The following is a 22,471-nucleotide window of genomic DNA, read 5'->3' as shown; positions in this document are numbered from 1 at the left end:
AAAAATTCCTGGAGCCGGGCCTGATGCGAAGAGCAAACACATCTACGAGTGACGCAGTGCACGCGGCAGACTGCATGGAGCCGAGTGCTGCTTGGACAATGCTTGTTGTTGCATTCATGCTGTCGGCCCCTGAAGGACGCACTTCACTCTTCGCAGGCTGTTTGTCTGAGACCCTCGTCTCCAAAAGTGCTGTAGCGCCTTTTGTGCTGCACAAGGCCTCCAAGCACCCGCCCAAGCTCTGCCTCGGAGGAGGGCCGCCGTTTTAGAGGTTCCCAGACCCAGCTCCCAGAGCCCCGCGCAGACACTGCTCTGCTTGCAGACGCTATGATCTGCACAAGATCAGAAGGCGCGCACGGCTGGGAGGACGACCGCACTTACGTTAGTTACAGGGGATGAAGGCGGCCGCCCCTCGGGCCTCTTTTTAAGAGTCTCTGCCTGCTTTATAGCTCACTTCGGAGCCAGAGGCGGATCCTCCATGGGGGCGTTTGGGCGCCGCCCCACTGCTTTCTCGCAGTGCGAGAAGGCAGAAACAAATTGTAGAGAACTACCATTTATTTCTGTCTTCTCGCACAGCGAGAAAGATGAAGTTCCTCCTGGTTGCGAGAGTGGGAGGGGTTACTCGAGGGCAGGGGGGAGTGGCTTTCCCACTGTTGTAAATACTGTCTGTTTGGGCAGCCTCACAGAGGCTGTCCAAACAGACAGTATTAACTGTATTAAGAAAGCCGCTCCCCCCTGCCCTCGAGTAACCCCTCCCACTCTCCCTGCTCTCTGTATGCTGCAGCATACAGAGAAATCACGTGGTGTTGGGGAAGCCGGCCGAACCAATCGCAGCGCTGTGCTGTGGTGGAGGCAGGCTGCCTGCAGCCTTCCTGCGTGAGTCATGACGACGAGGAATTCGAAAGTGAGAACTGGACGGCGTCGGCGGGAATCTGGGGAGTCTCGGAGTCGGTGAAGGCGGAAAGTAGGTAAGTTTGACATTTAAATTGTATGCTATTTTATTTTATTTATCCCGCTTCCCCACCACCCATAATGCGGAAATCCAGCAAGGCCACGACCGCCTCGCTAAGGCGGTAATGATCAAAGAACGACTTGTGAGATGCAGAAGGAATGATTCCCGCATGGAAAACGCCTCGGAAAATCCCACTGTCTCTTGCATCTACATATTCGCCCCCTCCTAGATCCATTCATTCATGCTAGCCCCGTCTTCAAACACGCTGACCCTCCCTTCATCCGCTCTGATCTCACTTTTACACGCTGCCCCTAACTGTCCGTGCTGCCCCCACTTTTCCATGGTGCCCCTCGCCCTCCAGCCCTTTTCTTCCAAGCCTGCCCCAATGTGTGTTCTGTTTATAGGACACCACGTGCATTCTCTCTTTTCATACTACAAACCGTACCCCAGTTACTGGAATGATTAGTGAAAAGCCTGACCCTCACTGGGACATTAAGTTAATTACCTTTATCACCATTTGCGTCAGGAATTAAATGTGCTTTTCTACACTGCATGTTCGCTCACTTGCTTCTGTTTCCTCGTGCTTTAAACGGCAGCTGCGAGTATTTCTTAGTTGACCTGTCCACGCTGTAACGAGCCCGAGAGGAAGAAAGGCTCTTCCTGGGTGTACGCATGGAGAGAGCTCCATTTGTTTAATATTATGAACTTGCCTGCGCTTTCCTTTATTATGGTGGTTTAACAGCAGCACTGACCATATGTCCACTCGAGTTTGCAGGGGGGGGGGGGTCGGGCACGTGCGCTACGCCCCGCCACTTTCAAATGTCACCAGCCGCCACTGTTCGGAGCCCCTAATTTCAAGAATACCTGTGATCACTGAACGCGCATTACTAAGGGGGCTATGTCAGAATTCTGTGGCTTTGGCCAATCCCAGTGCTGGGTTCTAACGTAGAGCTTAGAAACCGGAAGTGTTTGCATAGAAACGGCTGTGTGTAGGTCTAAAAAGGGAGCCTTTAGGTAGGAAAGGAGGGTGGGCTAGGGGTTAAATTGGTATTAACCTGGTTGTGAGGATAGCCTGTAAGACGAAGGAACATGCTGAAACAATCTGCAAACGAAAACTGTTTATTTCGTTATTCGTGTTTGCAGCTGTATATAGTGCACACCTGGCGTAGGTGCGCTGAAATGACTTACAGTAGATGTAAGTTACTTACTTAAAGAGACATATCCAGAAAGAAAACTTCAGAAGTGAGATAATATATTGAAATCAGAATGGAATGGCCCTCTGCCAGGGTCATGTGCACCTAGCGTGAACAGCAGTCTTTCCCTCCCCCACTGGTGTGTGTCACTGACTCTCGAAGTGCACCTCCAGAGGGAGCCCAGCTGCATCCCAGGAAACAGATCTTTGTATTGTTGGTAATTGTGGGTCCCGCTACCATCCAATGACATTACCAGGAAGGTCTCCCCTACCCCAACCATTCACTAGTGCCCCACGGTGCAAGAATAGGGAGCTAGGGAAGGAGTTGATGTTTGAACTGCGTGCGGCGGCTTTGCACACCACACGTGTATACAGGACCCAAAATATTCCATAATGCAGAGATCGAAGTGGGCTGGAACTGTGGGGAACGGCATTTAGGGCTGACTGTCTTCTCTTGTATCAACATAAAGGTAAAAAACAGCCATACACCTGTAAAACAGTACGAATTATGCCAGATTTAGAAAAAACATGTAATCTAAAAATAAATAATTCATCTTCTGTTTAAAACAAGCATTTACAATGCAATGGTCTCTGCATTGTTAAAGTTAGAGCTATTGGCATTAGTCATGACATTATTTGTATTCATGTTTTGGTTTTTAAAACATAAATAAATGGCATTGTCATTTACAATTAGGGGTGGGCGGCCAGCTACGCTCCGTGCACGGAGTGTGCGTAGTGCCGTCTACTCCGCATTTTGCGTAGCGGGCGTAGCCAGGCGGCACTACGCACGCTCCGCAGACGGAGCGTAGCTGGCCGCCACCCGCCTCCCTCCCGCCCTCCCGCCCTCCCTAAATACTGTAAATTAAGAGGGTAAAATAATTAAAAGGCACTTACCTTGCCCGCCGCTGCCCGCCGTGTCCCCGGGGCTCGCTATCTTCATTCTGCCGTCTTGTGTACTAATGCGCATGCGCGGGCGGCCGCGCATGCGCATTTCTCACGAAAAAATGCGCATGTGCGGCCGCCCGCGCATGCGCATTAGTAAACAAGACGGCAGCAATGAAGATAGCGAGCCCCGGGGACGCGGCGGGCAAGGTAAGTGCCTTTTAATTATTTTACACTCTTAATTTAAAGTATTTAGGGAGGGCGGGAGGGAGGCCTGCGGTGCGTAGTGGGGCTACGCGGAGTGCGGAGGTGGGCGTAGTTTCTCGCCCACTTCACGTAGCTCCGCGAAGCCCCACTACGCCCAGGGTTATTTACAATGCCAATAGCTTAAATCGCTCGCAAATGCGAGACCTATTGCATTTGCACCCACACAGAGCCACTCACACAAAGCCACCCACACACACACATACAGAGCTACCCACACAGTCATTCACATACAGCCACCCACACACACACAGAGCCACCCACACAGAGCCACCTACACACACACACACAGAGCCACCCACACAGAGCCACCCACACATAGAGCCAACTACAAAACAAGCATTAGAAATGCAATAGGTCTCGCAGCATTAGAGTTAGTGCTTTTAGAATTGTTTATGGGTTTTTTTGTAAATCTTTAGCATGAGGTTGAGGGTGAGTGAGGGTGAGTGAGGGTGAGGGGTTGAGGGTGAGTGAGGGTGAGTGAGGGTGAGGGGTTGAGGGTGAGTGAGGGTGAGGCTGAGGTGGTGAGGGTGAGTGAGGGTGAGTGAGGGGTTGAGGGTGAGGGGTTGAGGGTGAGTGAGGGTGAGGGGTTGAGGGTGGGTGAGGGGTTGAGGGTGGGTGAGGGGTTGAGGGTGAGTGAGGTGAGGGGTTGAGGGTGAGTGAGAGTGAGGGTGAGTGAGGGTGAGGGGTTGAGGGTGAGTGAGGGTGAGTGAGGGTGAGTGAGGGTGAGGGGTTGAGGGTGAGTGAGGTGAGGGGTTGAGGGTGAGTGAGGGTGAGGGGTTGAGGGTGGGTGAGGGGTTGAGGGTGGGTGAGGGGTTGAGGGTGAGTGAGGTGAGGGGTTGAGGGTGAGTGAGAGTGAGGGTGAGTGAGGGTGAGGGGTTGAGGGTGAGTGAGGGTGAGTGAGGGTGAGTGAGGGTGAGGGGTTGAGGGTGAGTGAGGTGAGGGGTTGAGGGTGAGTGAGGGTGAGGGTGAGTGAGGGTGAGTGAGGGTGAGGGGTTGAGGGTGAGTGAGGGCGAGTGAGGGTGAGTGAGGGTGAGTGAGGGTGAGTGAGGGTGAGAGAGGGTGAGTGAGGTGAGTGAGGGTGAGTGAGGTGAGGGGTTGAGGGTGAGTGAGGGTGGGTGAGGGTGGGTGAGTGAGGGTGAGTGAGGGTGGGTGAGTGAGGGTGAGTGAGGGTGAGTGAGGTGAGGGGTTGAGGGTGAGTGAGGGTGAGTGCGGGTGAGTGAGGGTGAGTGAGGTGAGGGGTTGAGGGTGAGTGAGGGTGAGGGAGGGTGAGTGAGGGTGAGTGAGGGGTTGAGGGTGAGTGAGGGTGAGTGGGAGTGAGTGAGTGAGTGAGGGGTTGAGGGTGAGTGAGTGAGGGGTTGAGGGTGAGTGAGTGAGGGGTTGAGGGTGAGTGAGGGTGAGTGAGGGTGAGGGGTTGAGGGTGAGGGTGAGTGAGGGTGAGGTATTGAGGGTGAGGGGTTGAGGTTGAGTGAGGGTGAGGGTGAGGGGTTGAGGGTGAGTGAGGGTGAGGGGTTCTTCAGGGCTTTTTTTTTCTCCTAAATTAGGAAGTGGGACCTCCGTTTGTGAAATCCCACAAGATATTCCCTTCTGCTTGTGTGGTTTTAAGCTAGTAGGTGGGACATCATTTTTAAAGGAAAATTTGCTGAGAGCTAACCAAGTGGACGAAGAATTCGAGCAAGATCGTTGGCACTAGCTGGAGGGATTTGATAATTTAGTTACTACCTTGTTTCATGTCCAGTTCTGTGGTTTATCTGTAAACCTATTGCACTCTGGGAGTTGTAGTCTGGGTTTACTTAGATATTCAACCAATTGCACTGCACGCCTTGAAATGATACGTGTAGTTTTTAAGAGCCAAGACCAGGGATGGAACATGGATTCTTGCTGAAATGGAGTGAGGTTGGAACCCTAGCGGCATAAGAGGAAGTCCTCACCGGGGTATGTCGATGCTGCTGGATCTGAGCAGTCGCATTTATGAAACCAGTGCTGCATGGGGTGGAGACATGGGGGACCACAGCGTGGGGACTGAGCATGTTTGAGAATCTATGAAGTGGTCAGCAGCGGCATTTGGAGGTGGTGACTGTAGGAGAGGACTCTCACTGAAGGCCATGGAGCAGTTAAGGTGGACAAGGAGGTTATCATGGTTGGCGTGCCCGGGGTGGAGAGACGAGGCATGTGAGAGGGCTCTTCGTCCATGGACTGGCCGGGGGAGAGCAGCCGGAGGGAAGAGAGGGGAGGGGGGAGGAGAGCGAAAGGATCGGAGACACGGCGGGTAAAATAAACAAAAAAAAAGCCGGAGGGAAGAGAGGGGAGGGGGGAGGAGAAATGCGACACGGCGGGAAGGGGAGGGGGCGGAGCGGGTCAAATAAACAAAAAACAAGCTGGAGGGAAGAGAGGGGAGGGGGGAGGAGAAGTGCGACAGGGGAAATGCGAGACGGCGGGAAGGGGAGGGGGCGGAGCGGGTCTGTGCAGGGGAAGCTGCCTCGGGCTGGGGGTGCTAGGAGAGGAGGAGGGGGGAGGAGACCTTGGAAGCAGAATTTGGTGGCCGGTGATGATGTTTAACATGGCAGTTAGGTCTAATAAAAAAATGACGTCAGTGGCTTTTTTTAAAAGGTGCGGAGTGTGTCATTGGTCACCATTAGTGCTGCCAGTTTTGTACATGGTTTGGACCAAGCTTCGATTTTTAAGGGTGAGTTTTGACATGATGGCGGTGACTCATGGCTGCAGGGCTCTGGAGTGAGAATTGAAGCGGGGCAATTGTGCTGTGGTGAAGGCTCCGCGCCCGTGCTGCCAGATGATTTCTTCCTGCTCGCTGAGGAACGCCTAACACCCCCGCGCTAGATTGCTGCGCAGCCGAGGATTACCCAGGGCAAAGCTGCGGAGAGCTGTAACGGCGCATACGGGGTAGACGCTGCTGGCATCGGTTTGGCGGTCTTAAAGAGTAGCCACTATACACCCCTGATAGCCGTGTAGATTGCTGGGCTGCGCGAAACAACGTGGAGCGTTACGGCGGCCTGTGCTCATCTGGCGAGACAAGACAGCGAGCAGGTCAGGGTCTGTGACCCGCGTGGGAGAGTGCCGGACGATCCAGCCGAGTGCACCAAAATCGTGTGAGTATAGTGGATTCAACAGCGGAGCAGATATCCTCGGCGCCGGTACCGGAGCTGAAAACAAGCGCTTACCTGGGCACCGGTAGGCAGAGTACCGAGAGGCTGCATGCCCTGAGGGCCCATTAGAGGTGATTGGCGTACTGCTGCAGCCTGGCTTCTGTCGGCATACGGAGAGAGTGAGAGTGTCTGGGGCTGCGTGCCTCTAATTGCACAAACGGTTGATACAGTGGCAAACACTGTGGCCACGTGAGAGAGGCGCGGAAACTACTGCGGTGCATATCCTCGGTCTCTGACAGAGTACTCACACGCCGGTGGACCATGCGGTGCAGCCTACGAGGAGATTGCTGGCGGACCGCCTGTGCTGCTGTTTGAATGTTTGCCACAGTCACATCGTAATCTTCTGGTGTCCTGGTCAATGTGACTGTCTGCAGGCAGGGGAGGAGAGGAGGAGGGGGGAGGAGAGCGAAAGGATCGGAGACATGGCGGGTAAAATAAACAAAACAAAAAAAAAAAAAGCCGGAGGGAAGAGAGGGGAGGGGGGAGGAGAAATGCGACACGGCGGGAAGGGGAGGGGGCGGAACGGGGGCGGAGAGGGGAGAGAGAGAGTAGGCAAGGGTAAACAAACACGGACGTGCACGCGCCCGTGACTTTTAAGGTCAATGCGCATGCGCATAAGCTTAATGCGCATGCGCATTGACCTTAAAAGTCACGGGCACTGCAAGGAATCGCCACGATTCCTTGCAGTTAGATAAAGAGTGGATGAGCCCCTATAGTCTCGCTTGCTCGATGCGCATGCGCATCGACAGGCGAGACCTAAAAAGCTACCCACACAGAGCCACACTCACACAGAGCCACACTCACACAGAGCCACACTCACACAGAGCCACACTCACACAGAGCCACACTCACACAGAGCCACACTCACACAGAGCCACACTCACACAGAGCCACACTCACACAGAGCCACACACACAGACAGAGCCACACACACAGACAGACGGAGCCACACACACAGACAGACGGAGCCACACACACGTATAGACAGAGCCTCACACACAGACAGACAGACAGAGCCACAGACACAACGAGGGAACAGAAAAGCAAGCACAACGAGGGAACAGAAAAGCAAGCACAACGAGGGAACAGAAAAGCAAGCACAACGAGGGAACAGAAAAGCAAGCACAACGAGGGAACAGAAAAGCAAGCACAACGAGGGAACAGAAAAGCAAGCACAACGAGGGGGCAGGAAATCAAGCACAACGAGGGAAAAGGGGGCAGGAAAGCAAGCACAACGAGGGAACAGGGGGCAGGAAAGCAAGCACAATGAGGGAACAGGGGGCAGGAAAGCAAGCACAACGAGGGAACAAAAACAAGCACAACGAGGGAACAGAAAAACAAGCACAATGAGGGAACAGAAAAACAAGCACAACGAGGGAACAGGGGGCAGGAAAGCAAGCACAATGAAAGTCCTGCAAGGCGAACACATCTGAAACTCGAGAGATGCAAGTGGGGAGGGCGAGCGTGTTATTCTCATACGACCAATTTGCAAATCAGGCCAGGTTCTGAGTCCACTCCAGGGCTGTACTGGGCGCTTAGGCACAAGGCCTGTGAACGTGAGTTGCTTTCAGACAAACAACGTGCGCTGTAGCTGCCTTGACTGTGTACGAACATGCTCAAGCACATGCATTCTAAGAGTCGTTGCCTTCGCAGATGTCTCCAGGCTCGCAATTCTTTTTTAAACCCAATCCCAAACCATTCCGGGAGCACTTGCCACTTTCAATACATGTGAAGGCCAACAGAGCAAGCGCGTGCAAACTTGGCTTTCTTTTCGTTACACAAGGCGTTCTGTGCGCTCCGTTTCACGCAGATACCAGTCCACCATCCCAGGCCCTGGGTTTCATATACAAACCAAGGGGCAGATTTACAGCATTCCGGCGCAGGACTGGGACGCGACGCTGCATGGACAGGGGTTGTTTGATCACCTTGCTCGGAAGTCTCAGAGCTCAGGTTGTTTTATACCAAACTGAAGTAGCTTGTCACAGACTGGTATTGCTCGTTGCGTTGAGGTACTTACGGGGTCTCTTTTCGCCAGTGGTCCCTTTAGAAATTATAACTGCAGACTACAGATTGCAAATAATATGAAAAAAATACACTAGTGAATGCACTATTAGCCTCTACCAAAGGACAACTTCAGATGGTCGGTCTCCTCTCCACTAAAGAACAACGTGCCTCGTGCCCTGGGCTAGTGAGCTTGGATTGCATAAATCCCTGCATTCTTGGGTTGTATGGTTCACTACAAGTGGTGTGAGGCATTGCTGAACAATAAGTTGTAAAATTAAAGTTTGGGACTGTTAACGTGCTGTCCTAGATCACGTTGCTAAGGTTCCTACGCCCCCACCCCTTCAGCAACCTTGTCCCAGGTGCTGAGCTTTTATCTGACAGTCTAGTGCATGCTGGGGTTTGAAGTCTTGGTTTACTCACTCACATAGAACCAACTGGACTAATTACTACCAGGGTGCCCACCTTACTACATGTTAGCCCAATAAATTCTCCTGCGCTGGGCTTTCACCTAAATCACTCCTGCTGGGTTGGGTCAGTGGAACCAAATCAAGTCTCCAAGGACCATAATGCATTTGGTTGTCACATGAATAAGGAGGCCTAGAAAGTATGCTCGTGCTAATACGACCTCCCCACGTGACCACACTGATTGTAGAAGAATTCACTAAGACTGCGGGGCACTCTGTGCGAGGGGCACATGAAATTGTAGCGGGTGTACTGGAGAGGCACAGCCGATTTGCATCTCCTGCAAGCACTACTCACACCCAACGCCAGCCTAGAGCCCTGACGCACCCAAAATGAAAGGCCCAGGCACTCACCCAGGTTGACGAAGCTCATAACCATGTTGGCGTCGGTGAGGAAGTTGCCGTCCTGCAGGCTGGCGGTGGGGGGGGGGGGGCCGGGGTGGTGAAGATGGGCTTGTAGGGGTAGGAGAAGCCACCGTCCTCCTCCTCCTCCACGGCCATAGCGTTGTAGAGGTCGAGCATGAACATGGGCGCCGAGTTCTGCTTGCCGTGCAGGTGGGGCCGAGGCCGGTGCGGCAGGCCCAGGATGGACAGGATCTCTTGCTGCATCTCCCGCCGCTCCTGGCTGCACAGCCGCCGGTGGATGAACGACGAGTGCACCTCATTGTCCAGGGAGAAGTCAGCCAGGGCCCAGCCCGGCAGAAGGGGGCCCCACACGGAGAGCAGGGCCGCCAGGCTACCCCACCAGACCACCCACATAGCAAAGGAGAGGCCTCCCCTCAGAAGCTGGGCATCAGAAACACCCGCTATTATAACAAGAGCAGGCAATACATCCACTATGGAATAATAAATATTGCACCATTAAATTAAAAAGCACAAGGGGTTAACTGTTGCTCATTTGGCCGAGGGTCACACTAAGCGTGCCAGTTCCTCGGGATTCTGACTGCCTCCGGGTCGGCAGGGTTCCGCCTGCCCCCGGCTCTCCGAGGCCCAGGTTTCTTCTACTCCTCGCCTCCCCTGGGAGCAGAGATCAGCGGTCGGTGATCTCTGCCGGTCCCTGGGGTGATGACCCCTCCTCTCCAGAGGGTTGGACGCTCCTTATTCCTGGGTGCGGACAACTCCACCTCCCAGGTAGCAGGGACCTGCCTGTCTGTCTTGTGATAAGCTTTCCCTTGCTCTCCAGGACAGGGCTCCACGCTAGTCTCAGGGGTGCCGATCTCTGCGCTGCTCTCCACACACTACAGCCTGAGCGGTGCGCGCAGGCAGAGGCAGCAGGCTTGTGCCTGGTGGGAGGAGCAGTGTGCAAGCAAAAGTTCCCTGCACATGAAGCAGACAACACAAGTTCGTGCTCATCCCCTGGTGCTCCCGGGGTGAGCCCCACAGTCAACAAAATAGAAGGCGGGTCTGCTCTCGGGCGCCTTATTTCTTGTCTGCAGGTGGGGGGTGGCTCAGTAGTAGCAGGCAGGGGTTACAGCTCGTGGCTATGGATAGGTGGGGGCACTTAGCTCATCTTATCAGTGAATGCTTCCTCCCCCGTCGGTGACGGCTGTTAGAGCCGCGCAGCCCTCGCTACGGACACCTCACACGTGCTCGGTGCTCTTAAAGGAAACTTGAGGGGACATCAGGTACGGAGACCGTAGCCGTGCGCGTTGCAGTCAGCGCGCTGCTTTATTAAAAGGCGGCTTCACGCCACAAGAAGGCGCATCGAAGGGCACGCTTCAAACACTGGGCGTTTTGGAGGGCTGGGTGTAGAAATTAAAAGAATCGGATTCTTCAGATGCACGTTTCCTGGACTGCCCTCCTACGGGTTTGCTCCATGCTCTGCTATAGGGCTTTTATGGGTGCGTTGTGTGCGTGGTTGCATTTCGTGCACCTGGTGGTTCATTTCCACTCAGCCCAGGGGTCGATGCGGCCGTGTTGTGTTTAGAATACTGAAGAACGTAGCATTCAAGCACTTACCCTCGGTAGCTCCGGCAGGAAAGCGGACCATGCCACAACACCAACCATCTTTCTCTGAGGTCAAGAAGAAATGCCTCGGAGAAAGCCCCGTCATTTTCGGATTCGGGGGCGTGTTTTTAATTCTCTCCTCTTCCCATTGGCTGGAATGTAAAATTCAAGCCAATGGGAAGAGGAGAGAAAGAACCTAAAGAAACACGCCCCTCAATCCCAAAAACACGAGGCTTAAACGGACATATGCCCCTCTCCTCCAATGGCTGGCCTCCGTTTAGGAAGCCAGCCAATGGAGAAGAGGGGCGGGTTAAAGCCCCCTACTCTAAGACAAAAGATCTCGCCGGCGAGACTGCGCAAGCGCAGCCTACTCAGGCCGAGACCTAAAAAGAAATCTCACATTTTGAATATATAATAGCTCCATGTAATAACATTATTTTTCCTATCATTTGAATAATAGTAATAACTTGTTTTTAGATATAGTGCTGTGTACTGCACTTTTACCATTTGTATGCACTGCGAATAATAGGTGTTACTTTTACTTAATTCCATGGCAGTCAGTTAACCGATTTAGGAAAGATTAAAGCCTGAATTGACTTTGTTGGGATTCAAACTGCAGACGAAGGCAACACATTTTCCATTGCTCCACCTAAGCTTGTAATTCACTGCCTTTGTGATTAGGATCTGAAGCCTCTTCTGTCTTTTTTTAGAAAATCATTGAAACCGTGGCCTTTTCTGCCAAATTTAAATTGCTAAAAACCGCAAAAAACACAGTTGATGGACAGAATGTAGAACAATGTCATACATTCACCCCAGTACAAGGATCTGGGCCTAAATCCATCCTTTTTTTGCACTCCACACCACCCTGGGTTAGACACTGGCTATATGCAAATCAGCTCTGACCCTGTGCCTCATGGGAACAGTCCAGTCCGAACTACCAAGCCATATCTTTCCCAGACCGGAATCAAGCATCCAAGGACCGGTTTCTGGCTATCAGCCTTCATCAGCCTGGATAGCCAGAAACCGGTCCTTGGATGCTTGATTCCGGTCGGGGAAAGACATGGCTTGGTAGTTCGGACTGGACTGTTCCCATGAGGCACAGGGTCAGAGCTGATTTGCATATAGCCAGTGTCTAACCCAGGGTGGTGTGGAGTGCAAAAAAACGATGGATTTAGGCCCAGATCCTTGTACTGGGGTGAATGTATGACATTGTTCTACATTCTGTCCATCAACTGTGTTTTTTGCAATTTTCACCCCAAGTGGGCTGGGTATGCTCAGACGTGAGTCCCAGGCTCTCCACACCACCAGAGTCAAGCTATCCAGGCTGATGAAGGCTGATAGCCAGAAACCGGTCCTTGGATGCTTGATTCCGGTCTGGGAAAGACATGGCTTGGTAGTTCGGACTGGACTGTTCCCATGAGGCACATGGTCAGATCTGATTTGCATATAGCCAGTGTCTAACCCAGGGTGGTGTGGAGTGCAAAAAAACGATGGATTTAGGCCCAGATCCTTGTACTGGGGTGAATGTATGACATTGTTCTACATTCTGTCCATCAACTGTGTTTTTTGAAATTTAAATTGCTAGCACACCATTTAAACATTGCAAATTTTTGTCTATTACATTTGGTTAAAATACTTAACAAAATCACATCTGCACAAAGTCCTTTAACAAATTTCATAAAGTACAGTTTCCTATATCTTTACATATAAACGTCTGCTTATATGAGCCCTCTTGCTTCGCCAATATGTTTAGTCAAATAGGCCTTTAGTCCTACGACTTATTCAGGGCTAAAAGAGGCTTTAGCGTGTATGCGCATCTCCATATCATCTCGCATTATGTACTATTCTGGTGTGTAGTTCAATGCATTTGTAATCGATGAAAGCACGCATGGGGATTGGAGCAGGTACATTTTGAGAAATACCACTCTCTTGCTTTTAGCGCCTACCTAGTGGTCAGGGTCTCACCGGTTGTGATATTACCACATTATTCTGAGATTCACGCCTCGGAATGAGAGATACTATGCATGTTAATAGTTCTGAGCTCCAAAACTCAGAATGTGGGTCATTTTCCAAGTATTCCAAGTTTTACTTGGCGAAAAATATGTGGGGGAAAGGTGGTAATGTCCCTCAGCTTGCAATTTGAATCAAGGGCAAACTCCTGTGTGTGCCAACATCTGGATTACTATCTCCACTAAAAGAGTGCAGAAGAGGTGTTTTAATACTCATGGGTTCTGGCTAAAAAACAACAAGAGTGCCCAAAATTCAGAGCATTCTGAAGCATTTTATCAGGAAGGGTTTGTAAGTAGAGCTGGTTGGTGGAAGAACAGGTTTGTGCCCTGGGGGAAATGCTTCCCACTGCCTGGAACATAATTCATAACATGACGTTGTCTTGTGCCCCATGCCCTGAGGCATGTTGGACAATATGCAGACCAATGGTGCGCACTGGGGATAATCAGATTGAAAAAATATATCCTGATCCCGTCCTCTGGAAGTGCAGTGTGTGCTGAAACATTCACCGGATGTTCTACCAATCAGCTGATGGAACGGAGCCATTCAGGCATTTTGCATTAGTTTAGGATAACCCTGAAGCGTTCAGTATGACACTTATGTGAAATGCATGTTTTCCTTGGAGTTACTTATAAGGGGTAGAGAGGGCAACGTACGTTTCCCAACATTGTGTATTAGCCTATCACACTCTGTCTCTGCCCCAGCTTTGCACAGTTCTACCAGTTGAGGATTCTGTCTGCATGTGTGTGCTATCTGTGCTCAGGAAGGGCAGCAAGTTAGCATAATGATTTCATCTGAACCCAGAAATGTCGGGAAGCCCCCTCCGTGCACCCCCTGGCAAGAAGAAGGGGTGTGCTCTGCCGGCACATAGATGTGCAAACCTAGTTAGAAAACTGACGTCAGCATCCCAGCTCACATCAGTTCTCACCAATACAGATGCCTCTACATACATGTACACACACGCATGCAGTAGTCACCTTGTCACAATTCTGACAATAATGAGCAGCATTGCTCTAATTTGTGATTGGGGCAGATGTGACAAATTGCGAATCTGGGAGAGATAGCGCCTTGAAGGCTGCCCATTGCGGGAGTCTGCAGGACGGGTGGGTGTAAGAGGTGACGCGGGTTTGATCAGCATTGCCACGGGCCTCTTCTCGTCGTCATGTGCTTCCTGTGAAGAACCCCTGGCTCAGTCCAGGCCGGACAGGAAGCGGAGACAGACACCTTGCCTTTCCCCGGCCCTGCTTCTCACGGGTTTGGCCTCAGTTTGGGCGATGAGGTCACCTCCCATCTGCTGCCTGCGCTCTGCTGTGCCAGTGGTGAGGTCACTGCAGCGTCACCGGCCCTCCTGGCCACATGTGCACTCCGCACTGCATGGCGCACACACACACAGGTTGCTGTGTCAGACACCGCCACTGCACCCTGAACGGCACACACACACACACACACAGGTTGCTGGGTCAGACACCGGCCCTGCTGGCCGCATCACCACAGCTGTCACAGCATGACATCACAAGATGAATGCTGGCCCTCCCCCGACCAGCAGCGGCTCCCCTGACCTTTCACCCCTCCCACACGCTGTTCTACCCCACCGGGGCTTCGCGTGCTTCCAAGTGCTACGAGAGTGACTAGAATAGGAAAGGCGAGGAAGATAAAATAAAACAAGCATTGGCATAGCCAATAGGTCTTGCCTTTGGGACCTTATAAGTGTTTAATTACGCAGCACAATATCCTTGATGCAACTACATCAATTGTTGCATGGCTAAACACGTATAAGGTCCCAAATGCGAGACCTATTGGCTAAGCCAGTAAGAATCAGCCCCCCTGAAATGTATATTAGCCCCCACCCCCGAAATTGGACTCTAGTTGTGCGTCTGCCCTTAGCCATTTTACCCTCTCTGCCACCTCCTTCCAGAAACCTTCCCTCTTAACCCCCAGCTATGGCTCATATCCCGACGTCCCAGGGATAAAAAGGAAGCTGGCAGAGGGCTGTCAGGGCGCCTTGACGCCCGTTTCGGGCTAAGTTTGCGCACGAATAAGACCCGGTTCATTCATTCATTCATTCATTCATTCAGGGGGCATTCATTCATTCATTCATTCATTCAGGGGGCTGTCATGCGGCTGCCGTGGCGCTGGGGGCTGTCATGGCGCTGGGGGCTGTCATGGCGGCTGCCGTGTCGCAGGGGGCTGTCAAGGCGCAGGGGGCTACCGGGGTTGGGTCTCAGGCGCGTGGCACGCGCAGGGCTAACTACAGTGTTCCAGTTTCTACAGCGCTGTGCAGCTCTTTAAGGGATTACATTTACTGCCCCTGGGTGTACAAGTCAGTATGAGGGAGGGGGGGGGGGGACACCAAGGGTGAGGTAACCAACCGCAAACAGCCGAACAGTTATTTCAAAGCTCCTCGTATAAAGCACTCTATCTAGGAGCGCCTAGAAGCGATGACAAAGAGGGTCGCGACAGCAGAACATTGGAGAAGGTTCATTATGTTCATGTTAACTATTTTGGTAAATAATAATATTTACGACTAGCAATGTAGGCCGTTAGGATGAGCAGTTACAATTGATACTTCTCGACGATGGGACGTGACCGGAGCACTGACAGTGCCGCTGCAGGAGGCGCTACATGCGACTGTAGTACTGACAGTGCTGCTGCACGAGGCGCTACATGTGACTGGAGCACTGACAGTGCTGCTGCACGAGGCGCTACATGTGACTGGAGCACTGACAGTGCTGCTGCACGAGGCGCTACATGTGACTGGAGCACTGACAGTACCACTGCACGAGGCGCGACAGTGCTGCTGCACGAGGCGCTACATGTGACTGGAGCACTGACAGTACCACTGCACAAGGCGCTACATCTGACTGGAGTGCTGACAGTGCCGCTGCACGAGGCGCTACATGTGACTAGACTACTGTGACTGGAGCACTGACAGTACCGTTGCACGAGGCGCTGCTGTGACTGGAGCACTGACAGTACCGCTGCACGAGGCGCTACATGTGACTGGAGCATTGACAGTGCCGCTGCAGGAGGTGCTAAATTACAAAAAACAATTTGATGGACAGAATGTAGATCAATGTCTTACATTCACCCCAGTACAAGGATCTGGGCCTAAATCCATCGTTTTTTGCACTCCACACCACACTGGGTTAGATAATGGCTTTATGCAAATCAGCTCTGACCCTGTGCCCCATGGGAACAGTCCAGTCCGAACTACACAGCCATATCTTTCCCAGACCGGAATCAAGCATCCGAGGACCGGACCGGTTTCGAGGTAACACCTCTCATCAGCCCGGCTAGCTTGACTCCAGTGGTGTGGAGGCTCTGGGACCCACGTCTGGGCTACCCCAGTACACTCAGGGAGAAAATTACAAAAAACAAGGGTGGTGTGGAGTGCAAAAAAACGATGGATTTGGGCCCAGATCTTTGGACTGGGGTGAATGTGTGACATTGATCCACATTCGGTCCATCACCTGTTTTATTCGCAATTTCCGCCCTAAGTGCGCTGGGGATGCCCAGACGTGGGTCCCAGGCACTCCACACCACTGGAGTCAAGCTAGCCGGGCTGATGAGAGGTGTTACCTCGAAACCAATCCGGTCCTCGGATGCTTGATTCCGTTCTGGGAAGGACATGGCTTTTGTAGTTCGGACTGGACTGTTCCCATGGGGCACAGGGTCAGAGCTGATTTGCATATCGCCATTGTCTAACTCAGGGTGGTGTGGAGTGCAAAAAAACGATGGATTTGGGCCCAGATCTTTGGACTGGGGTGAATGTGTGACATTGATCCACATTCGGTCCATCACCTGTTTTGTTTGCAATTGCCGCCATAAGTGCGCTGGGGATGCCCAGACGTGGGTCCCAGGCACTCCACACCACTGGAGTCAAGCTAGCCGGGCTGATGAGAGGTGTTACCTCGAAACCGGTCCGGTCCTCGGATGCTTGATTCCGTTCTGGGAAGGACATGGCTTTTGTAGTTCGGACTGGACTGTTCCCATGGGGCACAGGGTCAGAGCTGATTTGCATATCGCCATTGTCTAACTCAGGGTGGTGTGGAGTGCAAAAAAACGATGGATTTGGGCCCAGATCTTTGGACTGGGGTGAATGTGTGACATTGATCCACATTCGGTCCATCACCTGTTTTATTTGCTGCAGGAGGTGCTGCATGTGACTGGAGCACTGACAGTGCCGCTGCACGAGGCGCTACATGTAACTGGAGCACTGACAATGCTGCTGCACGAGGCGCTACATGTGACTGTTACTGACAGTGCCACTGCACGAGGCGCTACATGTGACTGGAGCACTGACAGTGCCGCTGCACGAGGCGCTACATGTGACTGGAGCACTGACAGTGCTGCTGCACGAGGCGCTACATGTGACTGGAGCACTGACAGTGCCGCTGCACGTGTGTCTGGAGCACTGACAGTGCCGCTGCAGGAGGCGCTACATAGAGTGAAAGCACCCGATGTCCAGTATGAGTCCAGGACCCTGTGGTCAGGCCCGTCCCCGCACCCGACAGGATACAACAAGTCTAAATAACGCACCAGACATCTAAGGAACAAGGGATACTGAGTGTGAAAGCCATCGGGAGACCCAGCCACACACAATGGATGTGCCCAGTATCACACATGGTGCAACTGGCAGCGTGTCATGTGAGCGGACTCCCGCCCTCTACCCAAATAGCCGGAACAACACTAGAGAATCTGCGCGTACAGGCCAACCCACAAACATCCCTTCCAGCTCTGGGGTGACTTATTCCTGGAAATTCAAGAGTGCGTCGGAAGTAAGCCACGCCCCTTCAAATATTATTTTTGAAACGGGCCCTGCGTGTCTGGGTTTAAGTGCTGAATCACTGGTGTGTGTTTGTCTCAAAGTGAGTTTGGCTTGAACCAGAAAGAACCTCAAAATACCTCCGACTCCCAAAAGAATTAGGAGCTTCCCCGGTAACCCCTGTCTGCAGACACGTGTGATCTTGGGTATATATTCCTTCTACGCTCCAGGGTGCCTCCTAACTCAGATGAAGTTTGTCCAGCTCCATATCGTGGGGTGTCCGCCCCCGAACACATTACTTTTACAAGCGGTGTAAGGGTGCGCACGAACGGAGTCGGGACCAGACCCCCAAACTCATTTCACAGATTAATAATGCATAGAATCCTGCCTGAGCAGAGGTGAAAGGTCAGACCTCTGCAGGCTCCATATTTTAGCAGGATTGCCCCTCCCACTATATACCGGTTCCTTTCCGCCCTTCTCTGCTCCCCTCTGATGTTTCTCTTTCTCCCGACTTCTCTGCGTCGTCTACAAAGAGTGCCTTGAAGCAGCTTCGCCAGCAGCACATGTAGCGCTTTATCAATACTCAAATAACATACGACACCTCCTTCACAGCTTCAGATAAAGCAATCGGAACTGGGTTTTTGTCTTTTGTATCCCACCCCAGGTTCCCCGAAGTTTCAGCGAGGCGCTTTATAACATACTCGCTTGCACGCGCAAAGAGGCGCTTGCTCACCCAGCAGATCGAATTACAAACTCTTAACCAGTACAATAACTCGGGGAATTATACGATGGGCCACGGATTGTAATAGCAGCTGCCACCGGGCAGACCCAGGCCTTGATCGTTCCGAGGTCGACACGATCATTAATGCATGTTGGGTAATAAACAATACTACAGCACAGCTCACGCAGCCTACCTGTAACATAACATAACGTGTATTTGTAAAGCGCACGTTCACACTGGAGTCTCTTGGCGCTGAATAACAGATGTTCATTGTTACCCAACGGTACTTATTTTATCGACCACAGATGGATGAAAGGCTGAGTGGACCTGCCGGGATTTGAACCTGTGACCACGAGGTCGAACACAGGCCCCTGCAATGGACGCATTAGCCCACTGAGCCACCAGACTCGGTGATTACGGTGCCATATTCATCAACACCTTCCCCGAGTACCTACTACCACTCAAAGAACCTCCTTTCCAGATAAATGGTTTCCGCCCTTCGGTGTATGTATTTTCCACCTCTTACCAAGTGCCAGCACTTCTCCGAACAGGAAGCGCTTAAAAGCCAGTCGCTTCGTAGACGCTACGGAAGATTCCTCACTCACGCACTCTGAGGGTCTAACCTGCGCCGGCAATTCTTCGAGAAGGAAGCGCTTAGAAGCGAGTCATTTCTACTCAAGTTCATCACTCACGCACGCCCCCAGAGGATTTGCCTGTCCCTGCCTTTCTTCGAGAAGGAAGCGCTTAGAAGCAACTCATTTTTTAAAAGAAGCTACTCAAGTTCCTCATTCACCCACTCACACAGGGGCTTTACCTGTCCCCGCACTTCTTCGAGAACGCAGCGCTTAGAAGCGGGCCATTTCTACTCAAGCTCCTCGCTCACGCACTCACCCAGGGGCTTTGCCCGTCCATGCACTTAATCGAGCAAAAAAAGCACTTAAAAGCGTTTATCCCCAGTGCGGCGCTAGGCGCCCACCCTTACCTATGCCGGCTGGCAGCGCGGTGCCCGTTCTGCAGCTGGGACACACCCTGCGCCGTCTGCACGTGGGTCTGCGGTGCCACGCCGCCCGTGTATAGGTTGTAGCGCTGCGGGAAGTTGGCGGCCCGGGTCTCAGCCAGCAGCAGCAGGGCACAGCCCCAAATCCAAAGGGAGCGAGCGGCGGCCATCCCGGCCGGAGATCCAAGGAAAGAGAGCGCCTCCCGAACTTCTAGGCGCTGCGCGGTTGAACAGGAGGGGTCTCACGCGAGGGCCGCCCTCACGCAAACATTCTCACAAGAATCCTGTGGTGTTCTCCCAAATCCCAGTGAATCTTCTTTGCAATGGAAACAAATATTTAGAAAAATATAAATAAGTGTAATAGTAAGTAAAGAGTCTCTAACGCCGACCACTGAAAGCAAAATAAAACTTCTGCAACTTTCCCTCCGCCGCCCTCGGAGTCTTCGGTTCATCCAGTGTCTGCTCCACCAGGCGCTCCTTTTTTGGGAAAAGTTTGTTTGGAGGACAAAGAGCGGCCGCTTCCCTTCCAGCCCCCTGGTTTCTGTCTCTCTCGGTCCCGCCGGGTCCAGCTCTGGCGGTCAGTCTCCTGCTCTGCGCGCTCCCCTCCACTCTCTGCCCTCTCTGACTGCGAGCGCCCTCCTCGGACGGCCCAGCGGAGGGAAAGGGGGGGCGGGGCGGGGGGAGGGCAGCCCCTCTGACAGAGGAGGGGGCAGTACACACCTCACCGCTGCCCCAGTCCTGCTTCTGAGAACCACAGACCTGCTCTCCTTACTCATGGGAAAAAAATGTAGTTTTCTTGCCCCATCTTTAAAATCCACTTAGCTTTACCACATAATTTTGGGGAGCTGGGGGTGAGGCTTCTGGAATGGTGTTGCCAACAACCAATTGGAAATCACCTAAAAGAGTCCCTGTAAAACGAATAATTGTGTGAGCAGAACATTATTTTTTTCTTTTCCCAGAATGGACTCGAGAAAAGGGTCTTAGAGTGAAATGTACGTCATAAATTCCTACTGATGGATGATTGAGTGAATGGCCCTTCAGCCAATCACGACACAATGGTATCATACGTCATAAAGGCACGCCCTGACATCACTGGTGCTCGTTAGTATTTTAGGACTGATGCCAAAGTCCTCTAATGAATGACGTCACTCTGTGATCCATTGCCCTAACTGACGTCATCAATTAAAGGGACAGGCTGGACGTGTTCTGAAGAATGACTGCGTTCAGAGAACCGCGGATTTTCAACAGATTGTGGCACTAAAGGATGCATCTAGCGAATGACGTCAAGTGTTAACATTAAGTAGACGCCAACACAGACTAAACATTTATTGAAAAATATATTGAATTATTGGTGGAAGAGGTGTGGCGCCGCAACTAGGCCGACTGACGATGGAATGTGGGGATCACGGTTCCATCCCAGACACCGGCAGATCAGCTCAGCACTGGGCAATAACTTGCTTCATCTTCCCGACGGCCCCCAGCGCCTATTGGTGACTACGAAATTTTGGTGACTCCGACCGGATTGGGTTAAAAATGTTTTTATGCCACTCCAGGCAGCGTTAGATGACGGCATCTAGGGAATGACGTCACATCGGGCCATACAACTTAGCCAGACTCCACCAAAGAATGGACACGATTTGTTCATGATTCCTGATGGTGGCGCCGAGATCGGGTTCAGTCTGTTTATTTCGTTTTCACTGATCGCCTCTTTAAAAGCGCGATCCAGCTAGTACTACCACATCTGGACTGAAGTATGCGGTGTCCTCGAGGAGAGGCTGCTGGGTTTGTGCACGTGATGCGGTGAATGAGTCTGTTCTGGAAGACGGGCTTTCTTTCGAACCATGTCACCAAAGCGTACCCCTCCAGTCCCTCTCCGGGACCCCCAACAGTCCCCCTTTTCAACTTTAATCTTGTGAGTGTGCAGAGGCCCCGCCCCCTCACCCCCCAGACTTCCTGCCCCATCTCACGTCCAGCTGCAGAGGGGGCGCGGCGCATTTCTTTCCCCATCTCTTGTTATTGTTATATTTTCACTTTAATTCGCCAGCAGCAGCACAAATGTTGAATTCACTGTACCCAATGTCACTGCATCACTGGCGTGTGCACGTGTGCACCCCTGGCAGCCCGTGGCCACCCCTCTTAGAAGGGGCACCAGTCGACCCCCCCTCCCCTCTCTGCTCTGCTCCCAGCTCACATCTGCTTTTCATTAAATGCAAAGGGAAAGTTTAGAGGAGAAAAAATGTGAAAAGAGATTTGGAGCGGGAGGCCTTTTTTTCCTTTCAGCCCCCCTTTAAAAAAAAAATGTATTTTTCTGCACAAAAGAGCTACTGAGAGCGCGCGCTCCGTTCACACCCGGCTTTACCCGGGACTCGGACCCCCTTCACGCCAATTTCCGGAGAGACTCCCGAGCCGCTTCAAAAAGAAAGGAATATTGTTTTTAGGCTTTTTCTCGGTTTAAAAAGTAAAAAAATGAAAAGCGAAAACATTTCTTCCATCGCAAATTGGTGGTTGATTTAGATCCCTCAGGGTTGTGGGGATAACCTGAGACAGGAGCCGGGTCAACCCTGCGGGCCACCTCGGAGAGGGTCCCGCACGGGCGGCCTACCTCTGGTAAATACAGAACTACAGACCCCTGAGGGTGAGGGACCTACCTCTGAATGACGCAACTACAGAACTACGGACCCCTGAGGGTGAGTGACCCACCTCTACACAGGCAACTACAGAACTACAGACCCCTGAGGGTTAGTGACCTACCTCTGAATGACACAACTACAGAACTACAGACCCCTGAGGGTGAGTGACCCAACTCTGCACAGGCAACTACAGAACTACGGACCCCTGAGGGTGAGTGACCTACCTCTGCGCAGGCAACTACAGAACTACGGAACCCTGAGGGTGAGTGACATACCTCTGTATGACGCAACTACAGAACTACGTACCACTGAGGGTGAGGGACCTATCTCTACAAAGGCAAATACAGAACTACCAACCCCTGAGATTGAGTGACTACCTCTACACAGGCAACTACAGAACTACGTACCCCTGAGAGGGGGCGGCCGACCTTTGCCCAGGCAACTACAGAACTACGGACCCCTGAGAGGGGGCGGCCGACCTTTGCCCA

The 22,471-nt window shown here is 52.3% G+C and overlaps 1 protein-coding gene across 1 annotated transcript in view; it reads right to left on the bottom strand.

Moving 5' to 3' along the window:
- The window catches only part of EMILIN1 (elastin microfibril interfacer 1), a 180,469-nt gene extending 160,159 nt beyond the window's left edge, over positions 1-20,310 (bottom strand). The window contains exon 1 of the mRNA XM_086928128.1: positions 19,339-20,310. Coding sequence (XP_086784254.1) covers positions 19,339-19,523 — 185 coding nt within the window. The 5' untranslated portion in view covers positions 19,524-20,310. The remainder of the gene's footprint in view (positions 1-19,338) is intronic.
- Between the last annotated feature and the right edge of the window lie 2,161 nt (positions 20,311-22,471).

Source organism: Lissotriton vulgaris, chromosome 6 (assembly GCF_964263255.1).
Source record: "Lissotriton vulgaris chromosome 6, aLisVul1.2, whole genome shotgun sequence".
Classification (NCBI taxonomy): Eukaryota; Metazoa; Chordata; class Amphibia; order Caudata; family Salamandridae; genus Lissotriton; species Lissotriton vulgaris.
The sequence above is the reverse complement of the archived record's forward strand: the minus strand, read 5'-3'. Positions and strand labels throughout refer to the sequence as shown.